Source organism: Pseudozyma hubeiensis (assembly GCF_000403515.1).
Source record: "Pseudozyma hubeiensis SY62 DNA, scaffold: PHS15, whole genome shotgun sequence".
Taxonomy (NCBI): Eukaryota; Fungi; Basidiomycota; class Ustilaginomycetes; order Ustilaginales; family Ustilaginaceae; genus Pseudozyma; species Pseudozyma hubeiensis.
Window position 1 is genome coordinate 221,358 of NW_012133797.1, and position 16,168 is coordinate 237,525.

At 56.0% G+C, this 16,168-nt stretch overlaps 8 protein-coding genes and 1 non-coding gene across 9 annotated transcripts; 6 read left to right on the plus strand and 3 right to left on the minus strand.

The window, feature by feature from the left end:
• Positions 1–31: 31 nt before the first annotated feature.
• Positions 32–3,547, minus strand: PHSY_001300 (potential fungal zinc cluster transcription factor; the record flags this gene model as incomplete). The annotated part of the gene is made up of 1 exon (XM_012331932.1): positions 32–3,547. The coding sequence occupies one exon, from the start codon at positions 3,545–3,547 to the stop codon at positions 32–34; it is 3,516 nt and encodes a 1,171-aa protein (XP_012187322.1).
• A 323-nt stretch (positions 3,548–3,870) lies between these two features.
• On the plus strand, positions 3,871–4,185 carry PHSY_001301 (hypothetical protein; the record flags this gene model as incomplete). Its single annotated transcript, XM_012331933.1, has 1 exon — positions 3,871–4,185. The coding sequence occupies one exon, from the start codon at positions 3,871–3,873 to the stop codon at positions 4,183–4,185; it is 315 nt and encodes a 104-aa protein (XP_012187323.1).
• Positions 4,186–4,214: 29 nt separating this feature from the next.
• On the plus strand, positions 4,215–6,557 carry PHSY_001302 (hypothetical protein; the record flags this gene model as incomplete). Its single annotated transcript, XM_012331934.1, has 1 exon — positions 4,215–6,557. One exon carries the CDS (start codon positions 4,215–4,217, stop codon positions 6,555–6,557), a length of 2,343 nt encoding a protein of 780 aa, XP_012187324.1.
• Positions 6,558–6,680: 123 nt separating this feature from the next.
• Positions 6,681–8,180, minus strand: PHSY_001303 (potential transmembrane protein; the record flags this gene model as incomplete). Its single annotated transcript, XM_012331935.1, has 1 exon — positions 6,681–8,180. One exon carries the CDS (start codon positions 8,178–8,180, stop codon positions 6,681–6,683), a length of 1,500 nt encoding a protein of 499 aa, XP_012187325.1.
• Positions 8,181–8,550: 370 nt separating this feature from the next.
• Positions 8,551–9,288, plus strand: PHSY_001304 (hypothetical protein; the record flags this gene model as incomplete). Its single annotated transcript, XM_012331936.1, has 1 exon — positions 8,551–9,288. The coding sequence occupies one exon, from the start codon at positions 8,551–8,553 to the stop codon at positions 9,286–9,288; it is 738 nt and encodes a 245-aa protein (XP_012187326.1).
• Positions 9,289–9,510: 222 nt separating this feature from the next.
• On the plus strand, positions 9,511–10,102 carry PHSY_001305 (hypothetical protein; the record flags this gene model as incomplete). Its single annotated transcript, XM_012331937.1, has 2 exons — positions 9,511–9,780; positions 9,857–10,102. 2 exons carry the CDS (start codon positions 9,511–9,513, stop codon positions 10,100–10,102), a joined length of 516 nt encoding a protein of 171 aa, XP_012187327.1.
• Positions 10,103–10,290: 188 nt separating this feature from the next.
• Positions 10,291–14,160, plus strand: PHSY_001306 (pyranose dehydrogenase; the record flags this gene model as incomplete). The annotated part of the gene is made up of 3 exons (XM_012331938.1): positions 10,291–10,525; positions 11,011–11,187; positions 12,329–14,160. The coding sequence occupies 3 exons, from the start codon at positions 10,291–10,293 to the stop codon at positions 14,158–14,160; spliced, it is 2,244 nt and encodes a 747-aa protein (XP_012187328.1).
• A 53-nt stretch (positions 14,161–14,213) lies between these two features.
• On the minus strand, positions 14,214–15,784 carry PHSY_001307 (hypothetical protein; the record flags this gene model as incomplete). Its single annotated transcript, XM_012331939.1, has 3 exons — positions 14,214–14,334; positions 14,721–15,421; positions 15,512–15,784. The coding sequence occupies 3 exons, from the start codon at positions 15,782–15,784 to the stop codon at positions 14,214–14,216; spliced, it is 1,095 nt and encodes a 364-aa protein (XP_012187329.1).
• Positions 14,394–14,465, plus strand: PHSY_007584. The gene has a single exon. It is a non-coding gene; the product is annotated as a tRNA-Glu (tRNA).
• Positions 15,785–16,168: the final 384 nt, after the last annotated feature.

Consider the following 16,168-nt stretch of genomic DNA (forward strand, 5'->3'; position numbering starts at 1 on the left):
ATACAAAAAGAAGGTTCTTGATTCCAACCAATCACTGCCGTTGGGTATTACTGATCTGAGCAGTGGAAGCGATAGGTTGAGTCATACCGTTGAGCGCTTCGATGTAGGAGCTGGTAAAGTTGGCCCACGACAATGGATCCTCAGAGGAAAGCGGCATTGCTCCCCAGTACGAGGTATCGTGCAGCTTGAGATAGGCTGTTGGAGTCGCCTGCCCTCCACCGGTCAAGTTGGCAGCAGCGGTGTCGGATACGGACGTCATTCTGTCGGATATGGGTTGGGCGGCGCCCGCTGCGGCGGTGGAAGGTTCGAACATTGGACCGGAGGCTGCTGCTACGTGGCTGTTGTCGTTGGCTGAGTCCAGGCGAGATCCTGTGGGCCAGCCGTACGTCAGGCCTGGGTTTTGACCGGACGCTTGAAATCGAGCTTGCAGATCCCCCTGTAGCGCTGCTGGAATCTGGTAGCTGACGCGAGGACGCGTGAGGTACATGGGAGCTCCAATGGGGCCTGGGATGGATTGTCCCGCGAGGTCATCGTTGGCCATCGCGGGGATCGATTGTGGAAGCGTCATTCCACTCGCGCCCGAATTGGAGACCAGATCTCCTCCATTCGATTGCGCCATCTGCTGCTGCTGGTCCTGCACGTTGGGCATCGATAGCGTAGATGCACCCGCGTCGGCACCGGCGCTCTTGGCCGTCGCAACAGTAGCCGATGGGCTATCTGCACGGCTCACCGTCATACCATCCGGTCCGCTCACCCCTCTGTGACTCGGCAACCCTGTCCCGTCGAGGTCCGCATCGATTCCGTGTCCCAACTGCTCCAAAATCTTGAGATGGTGGCTTGCGCTCTGCCACGTTCCGCTCATCCGCGAGAGCCACGTCATGAACTTCCTCAGCCTCCGTTTGGCCTCCAACGCGATCACTGCGTCGGTCGATGTGGTGTTGGCGATCTCGATCGTAGAAGCGGTAAAGATGCAGTAGGTGAACGTCGACGAAAGCTTTCGCATCCCAAAATTGTTGTCGTATGCGGTCAGGATGTCGCAGATACTACCCACGGCGTCGGTGCAGATACGATGCGAGGGTGGCAGATCAGGACGAGACGACTGCTTGAGAATGTAGGGCCGATGCAGCATCACCTTGCACGCCTGGTACCAGAGATGCTGCGAGAGCGTGTTGGGCAGGCGATGCGAGGGAACGTCGAACCGAAGGCGGTACGGCAAGTCGCGCTCCCACGCTACCAGCTTTGTGTGCAGTCGAACCAAGCGAGTCTCCCATTCGGGCACAGTCTCGCCGTCGTTGGTGCGGACCGAGCCCGAATCGTCGTCCTCGGCTCCGCGCTGCACGTGCGTGTAGATGGCAATGATCTGTTCACAGATGTGGCCGAGGCGCACGCCAGATTTGAGATGGGTCATGGCCGCGACAGGAGTCTTGAGCAACATGCTGCGTGCATGGTCTTTGATAAGCGAGCTATTGTTGGTCGTTTCCGCCCAGGTCTCGTGTTCGTCGACCTCGTCAACGTCGGGCAAGGGACAATCGATCTCTGCGTACCGCAACGTCACAGGTCGGCCCAACGACGCAGACGACGTCTTGTCGAGCAGATAGAGGCACCAAAAGATCCTACGTCGTGCTTGCTCCTCGGCGTGCGAGAACTGGAGCCCGAGGACCGAGGTAAAGTCTCGCTGTCGGTGGAGACCGAGGTCGACGCACATCCTGCATGCCGTCGAGATGTATGCCGAGGCCTGACTCGCCCGACCATTGCCGCCCTCTCGCAAAGCCATGAACAGAAGCGACTGAATGGTCTCCAGGCTGGGCTCATTGTTCGTCTTGACGAGATAGTATTTCGCTCTAGCGAGGAAAATGTCGCCCAGGTCGGCCGCATTGAGACGCCGCAAGCTGGTACCATCACCCAGCTGAGCGGAGCCAGAGCTGAAGCTGAGGTCGGAGACCGTTCGTTCGACCCAATCTGACTGCGTCGCTTCGGTATCCTCGACTGAAACTCCAAAGTCGCCCGAGTCCCAAGCGACGGCCGCGAGTGCGCAAGCTGCATTGTGAAGCATCGGATGTTTCTCCGGATCGATCACGTCGAAGCCGGTGAGACAGAGCGCGGGCTTGTAAAGAGCAGGCCAGATGGTCTCGACGATGCCCCAGAAAATGGTGAAGAGGCGCTCTTGGATGAGCGGCGGGATCTCGGGCTTGTTGAGCGAGACGCCGGATCGATTGACGCCGTTCCTGCTCCCGTCACCAGGCTCGACCCAGAGGAGCGGCTCGAGGTTGACGTCCTCCGAAGACGTATAGCGGGGACCGCTCAAGTCGGCGGAGCCTGCTTTGTAAGCCGGATCGTGTAGACGGTCCCGCTGCATTTGCAAAAGCGCCCCCTCCACCAACAGCTGATTGCTCTCGCCCGCGTGTTGTGAGCGCGTCCCTGATGGACGGCTAAGCTCGCTTTTGTCGCCGTCAACTTGTCTCGATGAGGCGATGCTTTGAGACGTTGGAATCGTGCTGCCGTGTGTGGATCGATGATCGTAGCGCGATGAGTCTAGAGGTAAGTTTGCAGGATCGTACAGGGCCGGTGCGGCGGCGTGACTGTTTGCGAAGCTCGCAGCGGCCGTTGGCGAAGGACGAGCGTATGGTGCTGAAGTCTTGGAGACCGATCTGGTTGCGGCCGAGCGTCCTGATAGGGCAGACTCGAAGGTGTCGGATGTGATCGAGAGCCTGCCGTAGTGATTCGGTGATGATGACGACCTACTGGAAGGATGGCTGGCCTGGAAATCAAGAGGAGGCAATTTGCGATCAGCTGTGCCAGGCGGAGGGCGAATGAGGCCAAGGCCGCTGCTGCCACCGCGATAGAATGGCTCGGCACGGTGTTTGGCAGATCCATGCGATGCAGAAGCGGGATCGTATCTGGACGGATGAGAGTGAGCAGGATGGTAGCTGTTGCTATAGGTGTTGATTCCGCCATAATTGGGACTGCCGACGCTGCCGTCGTGAGCGGATCCACCTGCCCGATAAGCTTCGCTGCGATGGTTGGAATCTGGCGAGTTGTGAGACGAGTATGGGTAGGACTCGGAAAGTGCAGATGCGTGTGGCGGTAATGCACCGTAGGACGTGGCGTAAGCCGAACTGTGCGGCAAGTATCGCCCCACGGCTGAAGACGATGCAGGCGCGGCCGTCGGACCACGATCCCAGTCTGCCTCTCGAGATGTCGGCGGTGGCAACGGCGGTCGCGAGAATGGAGCCGCAGAGATGCTGGGATCTGCTGACGAAGGCAAGCCGGCAGCGTAGTCACGAGTGGACTGAACGGGCAATGTTGTGGCTGCATCGTGAGCGTCTTTACGGAAGGATGTCTGTTGGACTTGATCTTTGCGCTTAGCGGCCTTGCTGCCACCACGTGTCGAGCCTTTGGGTGGGCCTCGCTTCTTGGGCTGACCGTACTCGCAGACTTCACCGGATCGACGGCAGGTGACGCAGGGCATCGAGCCGTCGCATTTGACCCTCTTGATGCCACAAGGTCGACAAGCCTGTTGAATTCGCTTCTTCTTGAGACCACTCATGGACTGCTCTTCTCTGGAATCCTCGTGGTCTGAATGCCCGTCTTGGCTCAAAGGCCCGGGCTTGCTTTGGGTGGGTGCCATGACGGCAAGGTGCCGAGCGTGCTGGACGAAAGCGCAGAAAGGAGCGTACCAAACCGAGATTTTGAGCTGACGTGTTTGTCGGCCCAAGCGCGGAATGGTCTCGATGCGGAATGCTTAAAAGGAGAGGTGGTGTAGAGAGCCAAGTGCGGGGCTCCAGGACGATCCTTGAGGGGCGTGAGGAATGTCTAGCTCGATGACTACGACGCCGTCATGGTCAGCGGCTCGTACATCCGTGGGAGCATATGAAAGTGAGACGCTCTTTGACGAAGCGCGGAAAGGAAGAGAGAGTGATGGCACAAGGCGTTGGATGTGGTGAGAAGGACGAGGAGGAGGAGCAACAGCAACAGCAGCAGCAGCAGCTCCGAATTTCTGGATCCTTGCTGCATAACGAGTGCAATGTGCAATACCACCGATGCAGCCTTCCTTTTTTCCGCCGTGGGATCGGAGCGGGTGATCCGTCCGGTCCTTTAGCCGCTTTTTCGCAGAATGTTACGGCGTTCGACTCGTACAAGAGAGTCCAATATAATCTGGTCAGAGTCACGGACCATTGCCGATGAGAAAGGGTCCGACCTTGTACGAAGAAGAGATGATCTTCCCGGCTCTGCTATCATCATCGAACTTTTCAGCTGTACACTCGATCGAAACAATGGGACTGCCAATCACAGTCTCAACATGCTCACTCAACCAGTGGGCGCTCGACTTTGACGGCAATCGCGACCGCATCCTCGAATCCATTCGGCTCGCCAAATCAGCAGGCTCTCGTCTCCGTGTCGGTCCCGAGCTCGAGATCCCCGGCTATGGCTGCTTCGACCACTTTCTCGAGCCGGATACTGTGCTCCACTCTTGGCAGGTGCTCGCCGAGATCCTCTCCTCCGATGCTACGCATGGCATCCTGTGCGATGTCGGCATGCCAGTTCTGCATCGCTCGACCCTCTACAACTGCAGAGTGCTTCTTCTAGACGGAAAGATCCTCCACATTCGTCCAAAGATGTGGCTTGCAAACGATGGAAACTATCGAGAGATGCGCTACTTCACACCCTGGACACGAACGAATCACACAGACAGCTTTACGCTTCCTCGTATCGTTTCCGCCATCACCGGTCAGCACGAGGTTCCCTTTGGAGATGCTGTGGTCAAGACAAAGGATACCGTACTCGGCGTTGAGCTGTGCGAGGAGCTCTTCACCCCGAACTCGCCTCACATTCGACAGGGTCTGGACGGCGTAGAGATCTTTACCAATTCCTCCGCATCGCACCACGAGCTCAGGAAGCTGTACAGACGGGTCGAGCTCATCAAGGAAGCAACGCTCAAGCTGGGAGGTATCTACCTCTACGCCAATCAGCAAGGTTGCGACGGTGACAGGCTGTACTACGATGGATGTCCTTTGATCGCTCTAAACGGCAGCATTGTTGCGCAGGGGTCCCAGTTCTCGCTCGACGATGTGCAGGTCATCTCTGCAACCGTCGATCTGGACGACGTACGTGCTCATCGCAGTGCCAAGAGCAGAGGCATGCAGGCCGTCAGCGAAGGGATCGGTGCTGGATGTCCGCGCATCAACGTCGACTTCGAAGTGGGAGAGTCGGAAGAATACGGTTCCAGGACTCCAGGCACTTCGACCCCGGTGAATGCGAATGGTTCGAAACCCGGAGAAAAAGATGACGCGGAACGCCTCTACAAGCGGTACTTTACCCCGCTCAGCCAGCCGATCGAGGTGCACTACCACTCGCCCGAGGAAGAGATCGCGCTTGGTCCAGCCTGCTGGCTGTGGGACTATCTGCGTCGCTCGCGTACCCAGGGCTACTTTGTTCCGCTTTCAGGGGGTATCGATTCGTGCGCAACTGCTACGATCGTGTTTAGCATGTGCAGGCTCGTCATTGCCGCCATTGATCCATCCAATGACTCGTCCTCGACTGCGAAGAAAGCTACGTCGTCGCTCACCACTGACACACGTGCTCAAGTACTCGAAGACGTTCGTCGCATTTGCAACGAGAAGCAAGGCTCTACATGGATCCCTTCCACCCCGCAAGAACTGTGCAACCGTGTGTTTGTGACCTGCTACATGGGCACCGAAAACTCCTCTGCCGAAACACGACAACGAGCCAAAGATCTCGCATCGGACATTGGTGCCTACCACATCGATCTCAACATGGACATTGTCATCCGAGCCATCATCGCACTCTTCTCCACCGTCACCGGATCCACTCCTCGATTCCGCGTACACGGTGGAACGCCGGCCGAGAACCTTGCACTGCAAAACATTCAAGCGCGACTCCGCATGCTGCTCGCCTACATGTTTGCCCAACTCACCCCTTGGGTCCGAGGCACCTGGGGAGGACTTCTCGTGCTCGGATCAGCCAATGTTGACGAATCACTTCGCGGATACCTCACCAAATACGACTGCAGTTCGGCCGACATAAACCCCATTGGTGGAATCTCGAAGACCGATCTGAAGTCGTTCATCGCCTACGCACGGGATGCGTTCTCTCTCCCGATCCTGCACTCCTTCCTCACCGCCGTCCCCACCGCCGAACTTGAACCCATCACAGAAACCTACGTCCAAGCGGACGAAGCAGACATGGGTATGACCTACGACGAGCTGTCCGTATTCGGTCGTTTAAGGAAGAATCTGAAGTGCGGGCCCTACAGCATGTTCAACAAGTTGCTCCAACAGTGGGGTCCAGAGATGGGGGCAGAAAAGGTGGCGGAGAAAGTCAAGCGGTTCTGGTTCGAGTATGCGAGGAACAGGCACAAGATGACCACGTTGACTCCGAGCTACCATGCGGAAGGGTACAGTCCGGATGATAACAGGTTCGATCTGAGACCGTTCTTGTATCCGAGCAGGTTCCCGTTCCAGTTCAGAAAGATTGACGAGTTGGTCAAGCGATTGGCGGGCGTCGAGGGGAATGCAGAGGTGAAGAAGCAAGTGTAGAAGGACGAGGAAAGAATTGAGGAGACGAATTAAACGATTGTCAAGATTGGATGCCAGGGATGCGATTGATGGAAATGTAAAGCTGACAAAGTCTATTGCGTACATGTGGGTTTCGAATGGCGATCATCGAATTCGTGGTGGTGTCGGTGTCTCTCCTCCATTCACATCTTCCCGTTGCTGCTGCTGCTTCACTCTCCAAGCAGCCTTCTGCGGCGCCTTGACCTTCATCGTGAACACCCACACCGTCGCACTGATCCCCCACATGACCAACCAACTGAACTGCCCACCCAGCACCCCTCTGCTCGTGCTGAAAGCGAACAAACTCGTACTAAATGTCGGCCCCATCGTCCTACTCAAACACCCCGCCATCTGACTTATACTGTTCATGGTAGCCAAACTGCTTCTGGTGGGAGCGGAGTTGTTGACAAGGAGATTGCTGCTGACGATGGACATGTTGCTGATGCCCTTGAGGATGATGGCGACGAAGAGAGCTGACATCGGCCATGCTTTTGCGGAAGGATGGGAAGCTGCGAGTTGATGGGCGATGGGGAAACAGAGCCATAGGAAAGGCAGGCACGCGGTGACGCGGACATAGACTCGTTGCGGACCGCCGAGACGTCGTTCGAGCGTGGGGAAGAGGATGAGCTGGATGAAGATCGTAAACGCTCCGTTGACGGCGAGGACGGTACCGATGTCGGAGGAGGAGAGGGAGAGACCACCGTGTGCGATGGATGTGTAGCAGAACAGCGGAAGCAGTGCGGCGTGACAGGCGTTGAGAAAGTTGAGCCCCAACTGTGTACCCAGAACTCTGCGGATCAGAGGCGAAGACAGGAGAGATGGGATCGATGGAGCTGGTTCTGCTTCCATCTCCTGCTGCGGCGTGTCTTCTGGCTTGGACAGTGCCTTGTTCGGCAGAGTCTCTTTGAGGAACAGGCACCCTAGAACGATAGCACAAAGATTGAAGCAGCTCGCAATACCACAAGGCAGCCAAAACGGATGCTTCTGCCACCACTCTCCTTCCCCAACCCCGACTAACCACCCTCCCAATCCATTCCCCACGATCGAGCCCACCGCAAAGCACAGCGGGATCAAACTAAACGCTCTCGCCTGATTCGTCTCGTCCGTGATCTCGGCCAACACGCTCTTCAAAATCACGATGTTTCCATTCATCAACCCAGCGATGGATCTGGCCAGCACCATCTGCGGAAAGGTCTTTGCGAACCCGAAAGCGTTGACCGACAGGAACGATCCGAAGAGACCGATGAGGAGGATAGGTTTGCGTCCGACCCGATCTGATAAGCGTGCCCACCAAAAGATGGTGAGAAATTGGACGAAGGCGAAGGCGGATTCGACTAGACCTGCGTAGTAGCCGAGCTGGGAGTCCGGGACGGAGGGTGGAAGGTTGGCTCGAAGCATGGCGTTTACGAAGGGGAAGATGACGGTGAACGAGATGGGTTCGGTCATTCGCATGAGGCAGAGGACGAAGAGCTGTTTGCGCGGGAGGGGAGATGCTTTTCGTGGTTCTCGCGGAGAGACGGAGGGAGAAGCAGTGTCGACAATGTAGGGGGAGAGCTGAGAATGCGCCGAGAGCAGCGGCGTCGCCTCGTTCGTCCGGTTCGGCATGGTGGGACTATAAGCTCGTTTGAGAGAACGAGGGGATGGAGCGGACTATTGTGATTTTGATCCCTTAGACATATCTTAGGTCTGTGTCTATGCGGAGAGAGCTACGTTGCGACAATCGACGATGGTCGTAGATATGAAAGCGGTGATGGGGAGCAAGAGCGAAGATGGTGGGACATGAACGGGTCTGAGCTGTTCATCAAAGTCGTAAAATTATCGGCGCCCGCCGCGGAATTTTGGACCGGCACGGCACGACCGCGTGGTCCTTCTCTGTGCTCTCCCGAATAACCGAACGTCATTAGCCGCTGCCGCCGTCATCAGGGTCCTGCTTACTGTGTCGTGTCGACACCTCCACACCAACACCTGCAACTCGATGTTGCTCATATCCTCGACCACCCTTCACGGCCGTCTTCTGTCCATTGCACGACTGTACTCGGCATCTGTCAAGATGGTCGGCACACGCTCCTCATCGCGCGCCAGCGCTTCAATCGTATCTGCCTCTACCAAATCCAAAGCGACACCCAGCACCTCATCATCCAAATTCCCTTACGACCTCCCCTACCCCTCACTTGACCTTCGCGCACATCCACACCTCTACCGTACCGGCGTCGGCGAGCAAGGCGTTCTCATGGTCGAGCCGTACAAATCGGAACTTCTCCCACATTGGAGGTTCAAAGATCCGCCCACCGCCACCGCATCCTCGACCAAGCTCCACTCGATCTTCCTGTCGTACGTCTCGGAAGCCGACTTCGTCGGTGCAGACATGGCACGCAAGTTCATCCAAATGGGTTACACGCGAGCGAGAAGATATGCAAATCACAGAGGCGGTAAGAAGTACATCTACGATGATGTGAACGGAAGTAAGACGGGTAAGAGGAGGGAGATTGCAAGGTTGGAGGTGAAGGATCAGGAGCCGAACAAGGTCGAAGCTGCGCGGATCTTCAAGACGGTATTGGACGAAAAGGTCTGGACGAATGACGAGTACGTCAGGATGAGAGAGGATCATAACAAGTGGGCCAAGACAAGCCCGGTCTTGACAGAGGACTGTGAAGAGGTACGCAAGGCCATACTCGAGGATCCGAAGCAGCAGAGGGTTGCGAGGAAGTGGTGAGGAGCAATTTCAGCTTTGTGTAATGAGCAGATGCGATGTAACAGCTTGGGAAGATTGCCGACGCGTAAATGAGCTGCGAGTCGCCGTCGAGTGAACTTGTCAGGGTGTGCCGAATCGAAGCACAGATCATCGCTCCTTTCATCGATCAGACGCAGCTCAGGTCGCTTCCACATCGCGACAGACCCTTCTCTCGGGGGAGATCAGATATCGAAGACATTAACAATGGCAGATGTACCAGCCTCGGCAGCTGCAGTCGACAAGAATGTAGACGACGCGGCGACCCAGAAGGGCGAGGACTCGCTAGAGGAGGATGCAACATCTGCCAGCCGCAAGGAGGACAAGACCGGATCAGACGAACAGGAAGCGGCGAATCAGAACGGAGATGTCGAACACGAGGATGAGGACGAGGAGAATGAAGACGGAGACGAAGACTACGACTCTTCCGAAGAGGAAGCCAGTGGAAACGTAGGGCTTTCGTACTTGCTAGAAGATGTAAGTCTCACCTGCCGGCACGCCCTGCTTCGCATACGGGATGTGATCTTCTCGTTGACACCTCCTTTTGTAATAGCACGACGACGAGGAGTCGGAAGACGAAGACTTCCACGAATCACAAGAGGAAGACGACGAAGACGATGATCCAGGTAAGTCACCCGTTCTCCAGCTCGATTTTCCGTGTTGGCCAACCAAGCTCATTCTGCGCTTTCTCGACTTATACGCATCCATCGACCGCTCTTCCGGCGCTGACCTTCAACACAGAAATCCAAGAGTCAGACGACGAAGATGGCACACCCGCCTCTTCAAGTGCAAAGCGTAAACGTGCATCGGGCTCTGCAGAGACGGACTCGATCAAGAGATCAAGATAAATGGATGCTTTCTTCTTGCTTGTATCCTTTCCACTGCACTTCCCTACATTGCTGTAGCATTGATGCGCACATATAGCTGCTAGAGCAGAGTGAGGCTAGTCGAGCGAGACAATCATTCTGCGAGACACAGAATTTGAAGATGGGCTTTCGCAATTGCGACATCGCAAAGCAGGGATCCAAACACCTAGCTGTGTCTTCGACAAATCAATCGATCGGCCATCCTGAGTTGCCCGATCGATATACTTGTCGCTTCTTGACGTACACTGGAAAGGAGTGGACCTCTCGCGACAGCGGCGAATTCGGCGTTCCCATCAGCCCCGCTTTGACCGACCGACGAGCCCAGGACACCGACGCCGCATCGACCGAAACCCGCCGTACCATTGCCTGCTACCCGAGCATTGCTTGAACCTTGGCACCGCATCATCGTGCTGGAGTGCGGAAGTCGGGAAGCACATCTCAGTGGGAACGGCGAATTGACCGACGCTCTCGCGCGGACACCCGTGGTTTGATCCCACCTCGTCTCTCGAACGAGTTGGTTGGTGAATCTCCAAGAGACGTTCTGCCGAATGATTTCTCATTCACAGAGGGAGAATGAGCTGAGGAGGCGAAGCACAATGATGCAACACAACGACACTAAGCCGCTACCACATTTTTTTCGTTCGTCTTTTCATTCTCCGTCCTCGCCAAAGCAGGTGCTGTTTCGCACCGATGAATTCCGGCGCTTTTTTTAGCAGTGAAATTTCATTTCTCGATCAGGAAGGTGCAGCCAAGAGAGCTCGTGGACTTTTGGCGCAAGAATTTAGCGCAATCCGGCTCGGGTACCTCTCTTGTTCGAACTCTAATTTGTTTGCTTCCTTAGAGTCCGGAAAAATTGGCTTCTTTGCGTTCGCATTGGCGGACTGGAGTGCTTTTCGGGGTCGTCGTACAGTCACCAATGGATTCCTCAAGACGAAGCTCGATCTAGCAAAAACAGCAGGTGACACAGTGGGGCGGAACCGGGCCGGTGAGCAGGCCATGGAAGTCGGGGACGTTTCAGGTGACGCAACACGCTGTGGCGCAGGGTCAATTGCGGAAAGCAGGACAGCTGCATAAATGTACGCCTCTCTCTCGTGTCCCACCTTTCCGCTTTCATGCGTTTCCTGTACCGCATCCCGAATTGGAGTCGCTGTACGACCGGTCAACCAGGCTTCTTCGGGAGCAGCAACTCTGTACGCGGAAGTCCGTCGGTAAATTTTTCCTCCAGCTCCCCACTCTGTCTCTTCTTCCGAACAACCAGTCAAGCCAGGGTTTCAGGCAAAGGCGCATGAATACATCATCAACTCATCCTTCTTCGAACAAGCCCTCCCCATCTAGCAAAGACTTGTGTCTTGCTCCTCAAGTCGATTTGTGTGAAGTGAAAGCGACGCGGGAAGTCCGAAGACGGTTGGACTCGCAGTCGGGGAAACGGGTATCCTAGCCCTTCTTGGCACTGCGAGATGAAGTGGGTCGGTCGGAGCGCCATGTGCCGTCAATGCAAACGTCAAGGTGATGAGGACGCAGAAGTCGGTCGAATCGGTTGGTGTTTGTCGGCAAAGCCCGACTGACTGGCTTTGCGATGCCGGCAGAGGCGGTGGTGGTTGCTGGTGTACGATGGCAGCCAGCCGCTCTCGTCTGCCGCTTGTGTGGGTTTCAGATAGGCGTGGGTGTGGGACGATGCAACTCTGGTCGGTCGTGATAACGCCGACTGTACAAAAGTGGGTTTGTGTGGGGGGAAGACCGACAAGGGGGACCCACAGCATGTACCGCATGATGAAGCAGTTCGCCGGAAGAGACCTTCCTGGACTGTTTGTCGTCCTACCTTACGTCCCCTGAGCATGGCGGAGTTTCGATCTCTTTCGCAAGGGTTTGGGTGGAAAGTACATATATGCCGCCTAGAGCATGATCAGTTCACCCAGTCCATCGCTGCTCACACAAGGAGGTCCATCCAGCATTCGACACCTTCCCTCTTCGACCACCTGAACCAACAAATCCGCCCATCGTCCTCACCCTGCTTGCCTTCGTGAACTGAGAGGTGCATTCTCAACCCCAATAACATCGATCATCGAGCCCAGGCTCCCGCACCACAATGCGTCTCGCTCCCTCCTTCGCCGCCCTTACCTCCTTCGTCCTCCTCTCCCTCTCCTCCACCGTCTCGGCAGGTATCGTCACCGATGCAAACAGCATCTCGAACAACGCCTACGACTACATCATCGTCGGTGGTGGTCTATCCGGCCTGACCGTTGCCAATCGACTCTCCTCCAACTCTTCCGTCAAAGTCCTCGTCATCGAAGCCGGAAATGACGATCGCAATAATGCCGACGTTTACGACGTCGACAACTACGGCAGGGCCTTCAGCACTGACATGACGTTCCACTTCGACACGGTACCGCAAGTCGGAGGACACGCAAAGACACCGTTGGGTGGACGAACTTTGGGAGGAAGTACGAGTATTAACGGAGCTGCGTGGAATCGTGCTTCCAAAGCGCAGTACGATGCGTTGGGGAGCTTGGTGAATTCCACGGATGGAGGGTGGAGTTGGGATGGATTGTTGGGGTATATGAAGAAGAGTGAGAAGTTTGTGGCGCCGAACCAGGATCAACAGAACTTGGGAGCGAGGTACGATGCAAGCGTTCACGGGACGAGTGGGCCGCTGGAGATTGCTTTTTCGCAGATCCGCAATACGAACGGCAGAAGGAGTACGGGAGGAGCCACGTCGCAGTGGAAACGAATGTACACGGGTCCGCAGCAGGCCGCTTTCATCAAGGCTGTCGGTGAAACGCTCGGTGTACAGCATGTGGACGATCAGTGTTCCGGTCAAGCCAATTCGGTCGCCTACACGCCCAACTCGATCGGCGTCAACGGTCGACGCACGTCGTCCGCTTCTGCCTACTACACTCCCGTGCAGAACAGGGACAACCTCACCATCCTCACCGGGACCATGGCAAAGAATCTGCTCTGGGATGCAGCCACGTCCAGCAACGCTCTTCGCAGCTCAGGTGTGGTGGTTCAGCAAGGTCACGACGGTACCCAGATCCGTCTGGTTGCCAACAAGGAGGTCATCTTGGCGGCTGGAGCGCTCAACACCCCCGTGCTGCTCCAACGTTCCGGCGTCGGTGCCAAATCCGACCTGAATGCCATCGGTGTCGATCAGAAAGTGGATCTTGCCGGAGTCGGAAAGAACCTTCAGGATCAATCCATGACCACCATCGGCTCCCGCGCCAACGTCGATTACAGCGGTGGAGGACCCGCCGCAACCATCGCGATGCCCAACATCCAACAGATCATGTCCAACGCTACCGATGTCCGCGCTTACATCAACTCGAACCTCGACGCTTGGGCTAACCAGTTGCTCTCCCAGGGGCACATTGCCACCAAATCCAGCGTTCTTGCCCAATGGCGTTCGGCCATCTCGCTGATCTTCGACCAACAAGCACCGGTGGTCGAGCTGTTCTTCGACACGGGTTACCCGTCGAACTCCTACGGATTGGACATCTGGACGCTGCTCCCCTTCAGCCGTGGTTCGATCCGTGCCACCTCCCAAAACCCATACGATGCTGCACGAATCGATCCGAACTACTTCGGCCTTCCGATCGACATGGACATGCAAGTGGCATCCCTGCGAGCCGGGCGCCGGGTGCTCAAGGACTCCAACCTGAGATCCCTCACGTACAACGGCGAGACCACCCCCGGGTTCTCGCTCATCCCCGACGGCACCTACTCCGGTCGCTACAGCAGATGGAGAGACTGGATCCTGGGAAACACCCCCAACGGTGGAACCGGATTTGCCGCTGTCAGCCATCAGCTCGGAACAGCGGCCATGGCAAGCAGAGCAAACGGCGGTGTCGTCGACACAAAATTCAAGGTGTACGGAACGAGCAACGTCAGGGTGGTGGACGCCAGTGTAATGCCCGTCCAGGTTTCGGCTCATTTGAGCGCCACGCTCTACGGCGTCGCTGAGAAAGCGGCGGATACGATCATCAGTAATAAGTGAAATGCGAGACGAAGAAAGCATGTTGATACCCCCCTCCAGCTTTGACCTGTGTATCAGGTAGAAACGAAATCATAGTCATGTTCAAAGCAGTCTTTTCGGTTTCGTGGCTTGTGTCGCCCGCTGTGAGGATATCCTGGAATGAGCTTTACTGTTCGAACAGTTTTGCGGACCTTCCTTTGAGCAAACATTAAGGTATATGACTGCAACAGATAAAAAGAAATTCAACCAAAGCCTCCCAGTTAGTACAATGGTTAGTATAGGGCACTCTCACTGCTCAGATCAGGGTTCGATTCCCTGGCCGGGAACTCGTTTTGGGGGTTTTAATTTTTTTGCTACAGCTGCAATGCTCACCACGAGGCCTACTCAATGCCTTCGTTGGGCTTTTCTCAACAATCCAGCTTTCTTGGCCACCGAGCCAGATCGAAAATGACAATATCGGTTGGCATGCGAATGTATACATAACCGTTTTTCTACAAGTACAAAGTTTCTGCCGAGTGTTCTGCTCCGACGTTCAATCCCACCCGGACCCATCGTACGGATTAGCTCCCTGAGCCTGGTACCCGTTCATCTCTGCTGCACCGTTCAAGTCGCCACCGTTCATCCCCCCTACACCGTAGTCCGTCATACCGCCATCTCCACCCGCACCTGCTGCACCAGGTTGTTCGTCCAACATGCTCAACTCCTGCACGATTTGCGCCACCCTGTACTCGAGCAATCCGAGTCCTGTCTCGACGATCTCTGCTGGATGCATGCTTCCGCTCGCCTCGACGTCAAAGTAGAACTTGTCCGCCTTCTTGTTGTAGTCGAAGGGAGCGCCTTCCTGCGGTGGCTCTTCGAATTCGGCATTGGGACCTTCGGGCCATTCCTGTTTGGCGTCGAATTCGTACCAGTAGGTGGTGTGACGCAGTGCGTTGTGCGGATCGTATTCGAAGCCGACGGCAGAGCAGGGGGACCATTTGGCGTGTTCTTTGGCGAAACCTTTGCGTGCGATGCAGCGGATGTCGAGCTCTTGACCCTTGGACATTTTGACGAGCATGATGGGCGGGATGGAACCGTCGTGACCGACGGGACGTCCGAAGTCGGGGTGCTTCGGGGCGGAGGGTTCGTTCATGGCATCGTCGTCGTAGATCGTGGCGGACTCGATGGTGTCGGAACGTATAAGGTCGCGAGAGGTCACTTCGAGGTTGCCACGTGTGGTGCAGCGTGCGCGTAGTGTGAGTTCGACGGAACATCGATCGCAGCCATCTTCACATGCGCAGTCCTGTGCAGTCGTCACGGAATACGATTGTAGACGACGTGGTCAGCTAACAGTTCGGCATTCAGGGTGCGTTTGGATCGATGTGAAACTTACCCTGTGGTCCACCAACGCTTTGGCGCAATCCATGCTCAGCAACGGAATCATACCCAGTCGATGCGCCAACATCTCATCCGGCAACACGGTCGTATTGTTCCTGATCTCCACCATGTCGATCGCTACTGTAGGAATGTCGGCGATCATGATCCTTCGCAATGAGTTGGCGAAGGAGAGGTCGACATTTTCGAGGATGAAGTTGGCATGATCACGATTGAGTTGTCGCACCGTGATCTTGGGCCGCGATGATGTCGCGTCGTATCTGCCGTTCATTGTGGTGATAATGATGTGGTGTGACTAGAGACCGGTGTGGGAATAGCGTACAACCGAAGAGGAATATCGAAAGCCGCAAAGCCGCTACGCTGCGCGATCGCTGCGTTACTGTCCCAATTATCGCGAGAGCGCGAGCCTGAACGGAGACGGATTCAACTTTGAGCGCGCTTTGTCGGTGTGTAGTCTGCTTTGGATCAAGCTGACGATGATCCAGAAGCGTTGTTTGGGTGGTCACGAACAGCAAAGACGAGAGGACGATATCGAGGACGGACGAAGCTAAGATGGACTTGATGTCGCAAGTGAGATCTTCTTGCGCCTACAAGTCGGAGGTGCCGACTTGCGACCCTGTCGTGGAGAAACCTGTCACGTGACAGCAGTTTTGTC